General features: G+C 36.4%; 1 protein-coding gene across 2 annotated transcripts in view; it reads left to right on the forward strand.

Moving 5' to 3' along the window:
- The window catches only part of LOC135086768 (frequenin-2), a 275388-nt gene extending 260384 nt beyond the window's left edge, over window positions 1–15004 (forward strand). For both annotated transcript variants that reach the window (XM_063981558.1, XM_063981560.1), the window contains 3 exons: window positions 1632–1710; window positions 2084–2172; window positions 10470–15004. In XM_063981558.1, coding sequence (XP_063837628.1) covers window positions 1632–1710; window positions 2084–2172; window positions 10470–10637 — 336 coding nt within the window. In that variant the 3' untranslated portion in view covers window positions 10638–15004. The remainder of the gene's footprint in view (window positions 1–1631; window positions 1711–2083; window positions 2173–10469) is intronic.
- The last annotated feature ends 1095 nt before the right edge of the window (window positions 15005–16099 follow it).

A 16099-nucleotide genomic window follows, 5' to 3' on the forward strand; every position in this document is an offset into this window, starting at 1 on the left:
GAACTACTTACGCCCGTATTCACAAACATTACTATGAGGTCTCATAGTGCACGTGGACGCACAGGGTGACACACAAACCAATCACAGAGCTCTATTCAACGCTGTGCGTTCGATTTACTGCTACACTTAAGCAAGAATCGTTTGTGAATACGGGCGTTAGTGTTCCTCATTTTAGTTGGTAATAAATTATTACTTTTAAAGGTCTTATGAAGGTCCTTAATGATGGCCCTTTCTTAAATACATACATAATATACCAACCAAACGTATCGTGAAGAATTTTTAAAATTTCGCCACTCCGAATACCCACGTCACTGCACATACTCGTATCTATTCATAGAAATTAATACCAATAGTAACGTACCTACTCGTAAATAAATTTTCTACTCCCAACTGTCAAAGCGTATTAAAAACTCACACGTTGTTTGGCAGGAACTTTATGTCTGTCTCTCCGCTTCCTATACGACTAGGGGCAGGTCCATCCTGAAGTTTAAACTCCTATTGAAGTTCAGTTTAATGTCGAGTGCAAAGACAGCTTAACTTTCAACGGTATAACACAACTTTCACTTGTTGGTTTTATCGACGTTCAAGATGTAGATCCAGGAGTTACTCCTTGCAGTCTTGGTTTTAATACCGAAAATATCGTTAAATATTTTTATTTAAACTCGTATCTGATCTTTGCAAAGGGAAAGCGGACTCCAAACAGCAAGCCTACCGCGATCTTCCGGCACAAATTGATTTTCAAATCAGTGGTGAATTATGATTCGGCTGGTCGTACTAATGAATAGGTCAACTTCAACGTATAATTGCATTAGGTAACCGTTGAGTGCAACATTCCATATTCATAAGGCGATATCGTCGATCCAGATGTTTCGCTGTGCTATAAATTGGGAGTCAGCGGCGACACGCCCTAGGCATTTGCATTTTATGGCCTATTGAATAAATTAAATAATGTTACATCATCTAGGTCTTTGCCTCAAAGAGTTGAATGAATATTTTAAAATTAGTATTCATAGGGTCAAATTAAGCTTCGGCCAAACCAACGCAGCTCGCGTCGTCGATGGCGATAGCAATCACTGCGCGTGCATAAGTCGCTACCTATGACAGGACGCGTTGATGTGTACTCAGCGCTACATACACGACATCTGATCGACATCGCTATCGCCTATCGCACACGCAGGCTGTACGCGTTGGTTAGGCCGAACCTTTAAAGTTGTAACTTTGAATATCTCGGTAGACGGCAACTGGTGCCGCTCCGACGCAAACCTGTCAAATAAAACGTTTGATAGACGTAGTAACCACGCCGCAACGTCACATATTGTTGTTCTTACACAAATAATTTAGTCAAAATAGTTGTGTACCAAGAGCTACGTCACCCTATACCTACCCCATGGAAGAAAAGAAACTATTACCGGCCCGTATTTTGAAGCAAACGTTACTATTAATTATAATTATAAATATTAGTAATGTAAAATAGGTTTAAAATTTCATAGAATTAATTCAATAGGTATTTGAACCTGTCTAATGTCTATTCATGCGTTCTTGTGCTTGTAGAGTCTTGTAAAATAATAGGTTGTTGAAATCAATAAAAATAATTTCCTGTAAGTACCTAATTACTTCCCTGTCATTTCCAGGATGGTTCCATCGAGTTTGAGGAGTTTATACGAGCGCTCTCGGTGACGTCAAGAGGGAACCTCGACGAAAAGTTACATTGTAAGTCTGCTATTTATAAATTATAAAGTTTTTGGTACTCAGTGGCTTCCCACAAAAACCTGCGTTTTACCCATGTTTTGATTTTAAACAATCCTAAGCTCAATTCAGAAACCGGGCAATTAGACTCTTAACAATAAGTAAAAACTTTAATAGTCCCTGAAAAGCTTTTTCTGTAACACATTTTCAATGTGTGACTGTAATGTATAACAATTTAACATATTATACTCGTTTCTCTCGAAACATAGCAATAAAACATGAAAGTAAGTTCTAAGTACTAACTGTGGTTCCCATAACTCAAATGTCAAACCCTTTCAGGAAACCTTTTATATCAGTTTTTTATACCACTTTTACATATATTCAATTCCATTTCCAGGGGCCTTCCGTCTCTACGACGTGGACAACGACGGCTACATCACGCGGGAAGAAATGTACAACATAGTCGACGCGATCTACCAGATGGTGGTATGTATTATTTTCTACTATGCTTATTTAAAGCAGCAAGGCTCTGAGAAAGCCACCGGAAAACGTAGCGTAGGACATCCACCCACAAGGTAGACCGACGATCTCGTAAAGGTTGCAGGAAGGCGCTGGATGTAGGCTGCTAAAACCAGTCATTATGGAAAGAGGCCTATCCTCAGCAGTGGACGTCATAGGGCTGAAATGATGATATTTAAACAGGGTGACCCAATTGTGGGTGATCAACGAAAATATGACAACTTTTCCCAAGAGAAGGAAGTAATTTTCTAACTTATAATAAAATTATAATCTTTATTGCACACCACACAAACTGACAAAATAAACTATCGCAAGGAAGCGATCTCTTCCAGACAACCCAGGGAGAATTGTTCTCTCCCACTTGTTTATAAAAAAAAAACAACTCCTTTTTTAAGTCGATTAAAAAAGGAGAATATAAAGTGCGCTATCTTTGCACACTAAAAACTAATTTCCTCGTGTTCTATCATATACGACTAGGTATCTATTTCAGTCTGTTCTACTTCATTATACCTATTATCTAACCATCTATCCATATGCAGTTATTGCCTAGTTTCCCTGACGACGCGGTCTTGATTTCATCTTTAAGGCTTGGTATTTCTGCTAAAGTAGGTATTTCGCGCTGTCAAAATCTGCGCGCGCACTACTTCGCCGAAGACAGCGCGCCAAAGAGCTCTCGCGGCTACACAGTATAGAATACGCAGTTGGTTAGGTTAGGTTGACTTTCTTCTCTTCAAGCGTCACACTCACAACAATTCATATCCAAGTGACACAAATTAAAACACCTTTCAGTTCAGACTTTTTAGGAATATTCTAGAATCGAATAAATATCAAATATAACTGCCAAAGTAAACACGGTTCAAAGTGCCGTGGCGTTGCCCGACCTTCCGGAAGTTCCGCGCCGGCCAAAATAATTTCAAGATTATGTCACCCGACCTATCGGTAGTTCCTCGGGAGCTTGAGCGATTGGAAAAACATTTTATGATCAGTTACTCGTAGTAGCGATTATTTAGAGCTTGGATAATAAATTATAGTTGTTGCAATTCACGTAGCTTTGCATGTGATTAATTATATTAATCAGTACACGCATCAATTTTGTTCAGTCTTTTTAAACAAAATAAAATTAATTAAGAAATATACTAAAATTGCATTTTGAACACACCTTCCAACTTTCAGGTCTCTACGATATCCGTCAGTCATTTAGGACAAAGCATTTTTATTAGTTGTCCAATACTCTATCGTTCCAGGTATGTCATTGACAGGAGGGCGCTACTATCTTAATGGGTCATTTATTAGTCCCAACTTTATGCCACTTGACATTTCAGAATCATTTGACTTTAGATACCTAAGCGATTTGATATTCGGAGTCTTTTAATGAAATCAAGTTTTGAAATAACTTGAGGTGTTGTACCCGATCAAGCTTTTCATTGCAGGACAGTTAAATAGTTTTATTATTAGTTTCTTCTTTAAGTCTTAATTTGTCAGAGTAGGTAAAGGCTCCATGAGAGCAAAATTTAGCTTTATTAATAGTTTTTAATTTTTTTCTTGAAATATTTGACGCCTTGTAATCTCTCGTTAATGGTCCACACAAATAAAGAATGTTTGACTTCGACTTTAATAATTATGCACTAACATAATTATAAATAAACTAGCTTTCCGCCCGCCGCTTCGCCCGCTTAGAATTTTTCGGTTTTTATATTACACTCAGATATAATGTGGCTTTCTATTGGTGAAATATTTTTTAAAATCGGTTCAGTAGATCCCGAGATTACCCCTTACAATTTAACAAATATACAAACACACAAACTTTACCTCTTTATAATATTAGATATAGATAGGTAATTTGAAACCCTATTTTGTTTTATTCTTTTTTTTATTTTAAATATTTCACAATCCAAACTAATATTTACTGTAAGTAAATGCTAAATAGTAAATTAATATTAGTTTGGATTGTGAAATATCCTACTAATATTATAAAGGCGAAAGTTTGGATGTCTGGATGTCATGATGTCTGAAACTTTACAGTATTATTGTTTATAACCCAGATTAACTTTTTTTTTTTTTTTTTTTTTCTCTAAAAGGAAGAAGCCGTGAAACGCCATCTATCAACATGATATCTAACGGGGGTAAAACGAGGTCCACGCAAACGAAGTCGCGGGCGGCCGCTAGTTTATAATAGGTAGCTTTCCCTCCGCAACCTTATTGGTATTCCATGTATGTGTCTTTTAACTGATTTCTGTTAAACATTTCATGTAAAAATTGTCCAGTTATAACTCTATTTACATCTGCATCTGTAAGCAAGGGTTCATGTTCTCCAGCTTAGATGCCGAGTAAACAGAATCGTCTTTCAGTGACGTGCAGCTGCCCCTATGTATATTTGACGCAACGACCAAATTTTTTATTATTTATTTGTATCAGTGTGCTCTTCTAAAGAGTGTAAGACGATTGTATGTAGGTACTATTAAAATGTAATTTTAACTCATTGGTTTTGTCTCATATTTGAGGAATGTACTATGTATTATGAGTAGAGTTTAGTTTAAAAGGATGCCAACGATTTAAATTTCAATAGGTAGACAAAATTGATAATTCTTAAGTATCAAACATTTTAGCTTTCTCCAGTAACACTGATATTATTATACTGTGACTCATCAAAGTCATCATTGTCAAAAATATTGACAAATCGCGAACTGTCACGGCCAAAAAACTGACACGCGTCCGTCCTCCGTAAGCGCCACCGCGCGACTGATTGAGATTGTCCAAGCCGTCATGAACGATTTTTTCCACATTTTTTAACATAGTAACTAAATAAGACGCAATATAAAAATTTCATCCGTTAAAAGCCCTCAAGTTATTTCTGAACTTTAGTTTAGTAAAGGTTTCAGAATCTCAAATCACTTATTTTAAAAATAAAACCATAAATAGAAAACGAATAGAGGTAACTTTGGGAATTTATTCTATCGAGTCAACTTCATCAAATCGTGTTTCCATCCGTTAATAGCCCTAGAAAATATCCTCAACTATGCCCAAAAAAAATCTTAGCCTTTAATTTTACTGTTTAGTACTTCAAAAATGAAAAATGAAAACCTCATTTTCGCCATTTTCTCTGCTACCCGGCCTTAATATATTAAGTTAGCCTTATTTCCTCCTGTGCCTGTTCCTTGGAAATTGGCTGTTGGGAATAATAGCACAGAATAATAATAAGTACTACGTACAGAAGTTTTACTTCGCGAAGGTATTTAAAAAAATGTATGCTCAATGTCATTAACAATATGGTGTAATTTAGCCTGTCTCAAGAGTCAAGCACCATTTTGTTGACAAACGTCAGTGATCGGCACTGCGCCGAAGCTATAGGGCTGACTTCGGTAAAATGAGGTGCCAAACTGCGGAAAATGGCGGAGGAAATACATGATTTAGCATGAATTATCATGAATAATATTAACTACTTATTTACCTCTCAGTGTCTTGAGGCAACTTAAAAAAGTACATTCTGTGTTTTTATTTTTTTTTAGCAGTTAAATACTGCACAGTATTTAGTACACCATTTTCTGTATTTTCTTCCATCATACACAAGAATACGCGTGCGTGAGTCAATGTTCGCTCGTATGTGAGGCCTTGTCGAATAGTATCCTGTAGGTGGGCCATCGTGCGTGTTTTGTTTTCGATGTAAACTCGCGGAGATGAACAGGCCTGATAATAGTGTAATTATAGTAATAACTAGCTGACCCCGCGAACTCTGTTCCGCCTTAAAGGCAGTAAATAAGCAAATTTTGACCGTTTTGACCTACCCTGGACTACAACAAACATTTTAAAACCAAAATCAGCTCAATCGGCCCAGCCGTTCTCGAGTTTTAATCAGACTAACGAACAGCAATTCATATTTATTTATATAGATAAACACTGTTACGTATTTATATTCAAAGTCAGTTTTTATTCAGTAAGTACTTAGGCCCTTTCTAGGGCGCGTGTTGTATAACACGTCCCAAGTATAGATTAAATCCGATTCGACCAAACTTTTATCCGAGAATAACTCCAGGTATACCTAATTGGCACATTGACAGTTTCAGTATGGGAAATATGTCAAAACTGACGATTTATTCTGAGATTAATTACTCTTGTTTGGTCGGATCCACCCTTAGGCCCATATCACACTAGTTTCTGCGTTTCATCTGCGCTTAATAATTAAAATATTTATCGGTATTCTTCTTATTGTCTTATTGTTCTCGACGTTCTTCTTATTGCTATCGACGTTAGAACGTCGATAACAATAATAACTTTCTTTATTTCGTTTCTATTTACTTTTTATTCCAGTAGTAACTGATTCAGCAGTACTTACATTTTCTCGAGGTGTCGTGAACTACGTGAACCACCTAACTTTAACGGTAACTATGACGATAACCGGTGTAATTTGTATGGAGTTTGACAGATCTTTGACGTTTGTCAAAGTTAAAGTAAGATGGTGCAACCCAGCCTTAGTGTAGTGGGGCCTTTTTGTGACATGTTCCCACTTGCGTTATCGTCAACGAGGCTTAACATGACATGCAACGACAGGCCTACACGACCGTGTAACATGACTTGCATGAAACAAACATGCGGGTATTTGAATTTAATATTTTTGGGGTTTATGAAGACGATACAAAATTTTCAAATCGTCTAAATTATTTCGTTTATTGTTGTGAAGAACTTATACTCTGAAGTACGAGGTATGAATGCGGTAATATTTTATAATAACGATGGAAGTTACCTCACTTCAGTTAATAAATCAAAGTTCTAAAGGTAGGTATTATAAGGAACTAATGCAATTCATTTCCTGAACTTACTAAGTAAGTACCTAAGTAAGCTAGATGCATTCTAGTGGGACAAATTGGATCAACTCCGCTAAGGCTCCCAGTTCTCAAGGGTGCGGTGGTCTATTACAATAATATGGACAAGGTTATGATGTACCAATTTACAGTTAATTTCCATTGAAAGCTGGAGATTTCCCGTGGCACCAATTAAGAAATCAGTTTCTAACATGTACCATTTTGTCTTCAAATTTATTTTGAGTCTCTACATTGTATAGAACAAAGATAAACTCTACCAATAGTATGAAATAAATATTGACTATTAAAGGAGTTACAGAGTGCCGTCTATACCATCAATAAGTAGTTCAAGAGGAAGGTTTAGATATAATAATATGGTAAATACTTCTAATGTACCCGTGCGAAGCCAAGGAGAGTCGCTTGTCACTAACGCCCGTATTCACAAACTAAAAGGTCTCACAGTGTGCGTGGACGCACAGGGTGACACACGAACCATTCACAGAGCTCTATTCAACGCTGTGCGTTCGATTTGCTGCTTCACTTAAGCAAGCTTCGTTTGTAAATACGGGCGCAATAAAAGTTAATAAGTATTGCTTATGAAACTAAGCAACAAACAATAAGAATTTATTTTTAATTGAAACTAATTCTAAATGTTCAAAATTACGTTTCTTGCTATTCCTACGACCCTCACGATAAAATATTTAGTTTTAACTTTGTATTTACTGCTAGCTACAGATAATTGCTTCTGCCTACCCCAAATTAAACTGCCATCCCAGTACCATTAGAGCCAGGAAACGAGTTCCTCGTTCTTTATTTTAACTTAACTAAGCTACTAACTTAATGGGCAAAAAATCTAATCAAGCTTGGAGTTCATCCGGAACTTAAATAAACTTTTGTTTCAGTTTTACTTTATTTTTCAATATAAATTTTTAGTTGTTTTATCACGTTTTATGACGGCCCGTGGCAATCAAAACCCGTAGCAAACAAAACCTGTATTATACTCGACGCAAAAACTCATGGCAGGCGGGGCCATAAGTAATTTTTTAAACACAGATACACCCTCGCCAATATTTTATTAATTATTACGTATTATAAACAACGGTATGCCTGCCTCTATGTGACGTTACCCATAACCAGTTGAGTGCGAGAGAAAATGTGATGCACGTTTTATTATGACTAGGGATTGCAATCGAATATTCGAATATTCGAATATTCGAATTTTCATTTCAAATTAGTATTCGAATAGTAAATTTACATGTATTCGAATATTCGAATATTACAAAAAATAAATAGAAAATATAGAAAGAAGACGACTTAGTGTTTGCAAATGCAGTCGGAGGCATCAGATACATATCACCAACTAAAAGAACTAGTCATTGATGCTTCCGACTGCATTTGTGAACACTAAGTTGTCTTGTTTCTATCTTTTCTGTTCATTTTTACGTATTTGTGTTTTTTGTTTTTTCAATCATATTTTTATTATTCACAACTTTAATACAAATAGTATAAAAGAGGCGATAGAGCGAAACCAAGATTCCAAATAATTTGAAAGAGACGACTCTATTGAGCAAAGTTAGCTGATGATGCTGAAGATGGCGGACGATAACGTCAAACAAAAGCCGAGATCAAAAAGATTTATGGACAGCTAATTACCTCCAAACCTGTTAATAGCTCAGCAATAGACGCAAGAGCTAGGTTAACGCGACACTATACCAAAGAGGCAAAGACATCCCGTATATCAGCCTATACGCGATTAGGAAGGCTCTCAAACAGCTAAAGAACAACAAGGCACCAGGTGATGACGGAATAACCTCGGAGCTTCTGAACGCAGGTGGAACATGGAAACTCGTTCAGATACTCTTTAACTCCGTCTTACTTCAGGGAACAACGCCAGAGGCATGGGATAAAAGCGTGGTGGTGCTCTTCTTGGACTATGAGAAGGCCTTTGATTCTCTTCTCTGTCTCTCCAGCGAGGGCGATTCCTCTGCAGCGATGCGTGAGATAGGGTGATGTTATATCTCCGAAACCGTTGACGGCTGCATTGGAAGACGCTGTCAAGCTCCCTGAATGGAAAGAATTCGGCATAAATACCTATCAATGGCAAATACATCACTCAGCTGCGGTTTACTGACGATATTGTGGTCATGGAAAAATCGCTTGAAGACCTCGGCACAATGCTCGAAGACCTTAATCGAGTCGCCCAACAGGTAGGCCTTCGGATGAACATGGAAAAAACGAAGCTTATGTCCAACGTCCATGTTTCGGTTAGAGCTCGATCCTCGAGACAGTTGACAAGTATGTCTACCTCTGAAAAACGATTCGGCTAGGTAGATCAAATTTCGAGAAAAAGGTAAATCGTCGAATCCAACTCGACTGGGCAGCCGACAATAGAATAGGCCTTATAAATAAGCTCAAAGTTGCACAGCGTGCTATGGGGAGGGCTATGCTCGGTGTTTCTTTACGACATCGAATCAGAAATGAGGAGATCCTAAAGATTTCTTCCTTTCTTCTTTCTTAAACGAACTAAAGCCGCTGACATAGCCCAACGGATTAGCAAGCTGAAGTGGCAATGGGCAGATCACATAGTACGCAGAACTGATGGCCGATGGGGCAGCAAGGTTCTGGAGTGGAGGCCACGTACTACAAAGCGCAGCGTGAGACGTTCACCCACAAGGTAGACCGAGGACCACATATAGGTAGCGGGAATTTAAGGCTCTGGATACAGGCCGCTGCCAACCGGTCATTGTGAAAGTCATTGAGAGAGGCCTATGTTCAGCAGTGGACGTCCTATGGCTGAAATGATGATGATGATGAGAATTTTATAACTGTTTTAAAAACTATATTGTTAAATAGTTAAAATATTCGTTCCTAAAGCAATAAAAACATTGATATTTTAAGTGCTTTTTATTTTTTTGAAAATATTCGAATATTCGAATAATATTCGAATATCACTGAAAAAATATTCGAATATTCGAAATGGAAAACTATCGAATATTTGCAATCTCTAATTATGACACCGCCTGCTACGAGTCTTTGCTCCGAGTATAATCAAAACTCGTAGCAACCAAACTCATAGCAACCAAAGCCCGTTACCAAAACCCTCAGAAATCAAAATTCGCAGCAACCTAAATCGTAGTTACCAAATCAGTAGCAACCAAAGCCCGTGGCAACCAAAACCCGTAGCAAACAAAACCTGTATAAATCGAAAGCATAGCAACTAAAACTCGTAGCAACCAAACTTGTAGCAACCAAACCGTAGTAACCAAAACTCATAGCAACTAAAACTCGTAGCAACCAAACTTGTAGCAACCCAAACTCGTAGCAACCAAACTTGTAGCAACCAAACCGTAGTAACCAAAACTCATAGCAACTAAAACTCGTAGTAACTAAAACTCGTAGCAAACAAAGCCCGTAACCAAAGCTCGTAGCAAACAAAACCGTAATAACCAAAACCCTTCTGGTTTACAGGGCCAGACGCCTCAGCCAGAAGACGAGAACACACCGCAGAAGCGCGTCGACAAGATCTTTGACCAGATGGACAAGAACCACGACGACCGCCTGACCCTGGAGGAGTTCCGTGAGGGCAGCAAAGCGGACCCACGCATTGTGCAGGCACTGTCGCTTGGGGGTGATTAATCGACGGTCATCCTCTCGCCGGAATTCACTTTTACTTAGGCAACCACCGATGCAACCACGCCGCGTGTCCGTTATATAAGCATTATAATCTTATTCAATTGATTTAGCAACTTCAGGACAACATTAAAGATTACATTCCTTTTGTTAACTGTAACTCTGTATTATGTTTCCCGTGGAAAAAAATAAAACAAAGAGTTTCAATTGTGTAGGAAGGTCCTACGAATAAACAAGACAATTATACTCGTAGGTATTATGTGATACGTACTTATTTTTATAATACGCTGCGTGTAGCTGATATTTTAAATTTAAGCTATATTTGCCAATAATTTCATTCAACAGTGGGCATTGAGCGAGGCTTTTATTATTTTCCAAATATTTCAAAATATGCGTATATAAGTGTTACAATAAGATGTGCTTAATAAATGTTTACCATTTCAGTGTTTTCACAAGTAATTTGATGAACACCGACTGCTACGGTGGTTTATGCAACACATTTAATTTTGTTTAGCTTCTATGCGACTGCCCGCGGAAAAGAACGTAAAAGAATCGTGTAGCGTGTAACAAAATTCAGCGTCAATACGCGCAAATGCGCGAGATTAGTCTATTGATCTAGCGAGACAAGGCTACGGTAATAAATTGTGCTGGTGCCGATTGGGCAGAGTGCCAACTGTGTTACTGCCTCATCTCTGCTCCTATTCCACGGACTATCTATCTGCGAATATACCTACTGACTTATCGACAATGCGATGAAAATAATTCACATTTATGAATCCACGAAAATGCCTGATCTGTCGACTCCGTTCCGCACGAACTCGAAGGGGTTTGAAATTGACAAAACACTCGGCTAATGTCGCTTAACTTCCGAATCGACGATTTTATCGCAATGAAAAATGCTCACGCGTCCTGAATAAGCATTATTTGGAAATCAGACCCTATTTCATCGGAGCCGAGCCTCGAATCGCATGCGATGTAATCATATTTAACGTTAATCGGTCAAGAACTGTCAACCCTGAATTTTGTCTACATTCGTGGAGGTTTATTGTAAATATAATTTATAATTTAATATAATCGTATGATAGGTTGAGTGTATGGCTGACGGCGGAACTAAATAGCGTATCCCACCCTCGCCGTTTATTTCGTGTTGGCAAATTTTATATCTTGCTCCTTTTCAAGTTTTGAACACTGCTATCGCTACCGGCTTTTTGTGTATGAAAGAAATAAGTATGTAATCGTAAGAGGGCGTTGAAGTAGGTATGGCGTAAATTAGCAACATTATGGTAAGGAAAACTTAAAGTCTAGGTTGACGTAAATCCAAAGTACCGCCTGCGACGAGTGGGCGTGCACTAGGTGTCGATAGTGTTATTACGCCTTCTTGGAAATGAAAATTTTAATTTTGAATCTAAACAGTTGAATGCAAATCCAAATCCGTGCGAGAGATGACTCCTGGCCCGTTGGCCAGTTTGTACAAACTTCGTCAAGTGCACTGCGACAAATCTTTTATACTTTCATGTCATAGTAGATTTTCATCCTAAAATATTTGATGGGGTGTAGGAACACCTCACACTAAATTTTCCAACTTATCTATACTTACTTATACTCGTATAATTATGTAATAATAATGTACTCACTTGAGAACACAACATTATTCAATATCTTGACCCTAGTATGTTACAAGATCATTATCATTTCTCTTCATTAAGACTATTAGTAGAAGCAAATTAGATCATCCTTCACTAGTCACACAACTCATTAGTTTCAATGACTCACACTCAACACCTAAGATTCAGATAAAAATCGTTATTATAAATTTACTGTTATTGTTGAAAGATTGTTAGGTTTTTAAGAGTTGCGCCCCATTAAAGTTAAATTTGCATTAAGACAATATTGAATTTTTGGCATTCTTACAGTTTTTTGGGTTTTTACAGCCCCCAGAGTTGTTGAAAAATGTTCTAATAATTGTGTGCTAAGTGGCATAGCCACAATTAAATCCTTTTAATCGAAATAAATAAGTAACAAACGTTTTACATTTTTAGACGCTACATCGTGAAACGTAAAATTTTTTGGAACTTATGAAATTGTAATTTAATTACTAAATTAAGGAAAGAGACGTTGATGCAAATATACATATATGATTTTATTTTGATAAAAAAGTAGTGATTGAAAAGCAATTCGTTAGTGGTATAACTAAATGATGTTGTCGTATCACAAAAGTGTGCGATTCAACTCGTAATGTAAGAAAATGTAAATGCCATGGCGAGACCCGCGCTGAGGCGAGCGCTGTGCGCTCCCTGAGCTCTCTCGTCAAGTTTTAAGATAACAATGTGACAAATAAATATCTTTAATTACATATTGTACTTTGTTCATGACAAATTTATCCTTGTATTAGAATCGTAGTGTGAGACGTAGATTGTGTACGGTATCTTTCTATAGCACGACTTCACGTTTCGACAGCCACCCCCGCCGCTGCCGCGCGCGGTCAGCACTTACGGAGAGCACTATTCTTTAATAGCGTCTTTGCCAAATTTAGTGTACAAATTACTCTTTGAATACTTACTTGTAGGTTCTACATCTCTTTCTCTCTCTCCATCCTTCGGCGAATTCTGAAAACATATATTTTGGAGGACTTTTGGATATTTCCGTTAGCGACTCAACGTAATGTATTAGTCTTAAAATTAAGATATCTACTAATGATATAAGAAATATAACTACAGCTTTATACAATTGTTATCCTTTGCTTAAAACTAAACTTTCTTATGATACTTATAACGTATTTCTATACTGTGAACTATTCGCTATTTATGAACCGAATGTTTCGGCAATGTTGCGACAGCGTTGGACGTTTGCGCGGGTTCGAGGACGTAGGCAAGTATTGGTAGTTTGGATCGCAAGTCAATTTGTGTCTCTCGACATTGTTTGTAGAGGTTAAGATGCGTTTTTCAAACGAAATAGAGTAGGGAAATTGTCGCGGGCTGTGCATTTGTCTAGATTTAAGTAGCTAACCCTTCGCCTACAGCGTTTGAATGAGTTCACGTTCATCAAAATATGGTTGAAATGTAAACATTGCTTTTTAGAAAATATTTAAAGCTGCTTCGCAAGGTTTTTTGTATAACCTGAGTTGTTTATTTACTTAATCCTAAGTGTATTTAAAATGTGTATCAGAACAGTATCACCATAAAAATAATTGTGTAATCATACCACTAAGCAAGTATAGTAGCGGATAAATGTATTTTATTAATGTGTACCAATACGTAAATAGAACTGCGTAGGTACATAATAATACGTTGGTGTATCTCTTCTGATTGACAGTCTTCAATGGCATTGTTTACTATCTTGATGTTTAAATATTCACAAACATATTACATAATTAAATAGAAGTTCTTACATATAATAATGATACCGCGCTTACCTACCTAATTATATTCTGTAACTGAGCGCACACGTTAAAGTTTTGATCGCGTGAGTTTTTGTATCTACCTACATAACATAAATAAAATAAAAAGTACATTGTGATACATGTATCTCTAATTAAAGAAGTCGCGTATAAGTAATAATCTAAAAGCGTGTGCGGCCAGATAGTTGGACTTGTTATTATTTTATCCTATCATGCATTTCAGCCTTTTTATGTAATTTTCCTCTTCATTTCATAAGTTCCTACTGATAACCTAGGTTTTAATATTACTTTGCTTAACTTCTGCTTAATTATATTAGGGTGGCGAACATTTAGTAAACAGAACAAATAAAACACGTAAAGATATTTATCGAACAAAATTAATAAACAACACCATTTGGGTTTGGCTATATCTTTCGTTAAAATAAAACTGGTCCAACCAAACAATTTAAAAAAAGTAATGGTCACTGGTCAGTCTTCTACCTCACATAATACACAAGATATGGTCCAGCAGGCGATATTTATTCTATGACAGTCGCAATTACACCTGTCATTTCTCCTGGTCCAAATTGAACCTATGTACGCTGTATTACTGTGCAGGAGACTGGCACCGGCTGAAAACCAGCGCTGCATGGACCTAGTGCCGTACAGCTTACGCTGAGCCGGATGCCCTTGTTGTCACCTTATTTTTAATTGTTAAGCTGTGTTAAAGTTGTATTTTTTTTTTGTTATGGTGACAATAAAGGTTTATTTATTTATTTATTTAAATCAAAGTTAATCTAATGTCGGTATAAAAACAAAACAATAATAAACTTAATCCGTATGTTCGCCACCACTCTACCATCTAATTATTTTTAAATCCTTGTCTATTTGTCTTTTGATGTAAATAATAACGTTATTCGCCTACTTTATTAGATACTATGAATATTCACTTTTAATAATAAAGGATGATTAATAATAAACGAAGTTGAAACTAAAATGCGTGTTTCATTTTAAACCATTTTTATGTTTACCTACATCTAGTAATGATGCCCTACGTACAGGAGTGCATTACCGCAGCAAAATTTTTATAAATGTTGTGCTTTAGAGAGTCGAGAGTATAGCAGATAATTAGTCCATCGTGAGCAGAAATTTGTCCACTAATAGCAAAATTCGTTCAAATTATAGTTTTAACCCTTATTCAAACGCGAGCTGGTATGCATTTTTTTTACAAAGTTGAAGTGGATTTTGGGTAATTGTGGGTCACTTATTTCATATTTTTGATCAAAATTTATAAAAAAATAGGGGAAGGGGTAGTTTTTTGGGTGGTAAATAATTTACCATTATCCATTCATGACTACAAATTATTAAATGTTGGTGGTAAAATAGTTACCATTGTCCGTTTTGGTTTATTTTTGGTTCTTGACTAGTGACTTCCTCTTGGTTCTACCTATATTTTATTAAATATTTTGGGAATGAAATAAATTTATTGTTTTTATAAAAAAAAATTTTTATTAATATTAGTTATTATGCTTACAATAAGGATGCTTACCTTGAGTCTGAAACTAACAATTCACTAATTACGTATCGTCAAAACGTTACGTAAATAGTTATCAAAATAACTTAAAATTTCTCCAAATATTTATTTAGTTTTATTTGTGCACATACAAAAAACAACAGTTTTTTTATATATCATCAAACTTTTGTCAAGACGGGATAGGACAATGGTAAACTATTTACCACTTCTTTAAAATGTCTAAATTATATGAATAAATCAATTGCAGACGTTGCCTATAAGTGAGACTATACAATAAATGTTATAGTTTAGGAATTTGAATCGAAAAAACACTTATCAGAATTTTCGTTGAACAAACTCTCAAAAATACCAAAAACGCGCGCTAAAAACTTGACATTTTTCACACCAAAACCGTTTGGTTGACTTTGACATTACCTGAAAGTGACAAATGACGTTGAAAAGTTGTAAAATGGCATAGATAAGTAAAAAAATATATTTAAAAATATAAATAAGTGACCAAGATATCTTTAAGTATTACCATATCGAAAATTAGGATCCTTTTTTAAAAGTAAACAAAGT

Source organism: Ostrinia nubilalis, chromosome Z (assembly GCF_963855985.1).
Source record: "Ostrinia nubilalis chromosome Z, ilOstNubi1.1, whole genome shotgun sequence".
In the NCBI taxonomy this organism is placed as follows: Eukaryota; Metazoa; Arthropoda; class Insecta; order Lepidoptera; family Crambidae; genus Ostrinia; species Ostrinia nubilalis.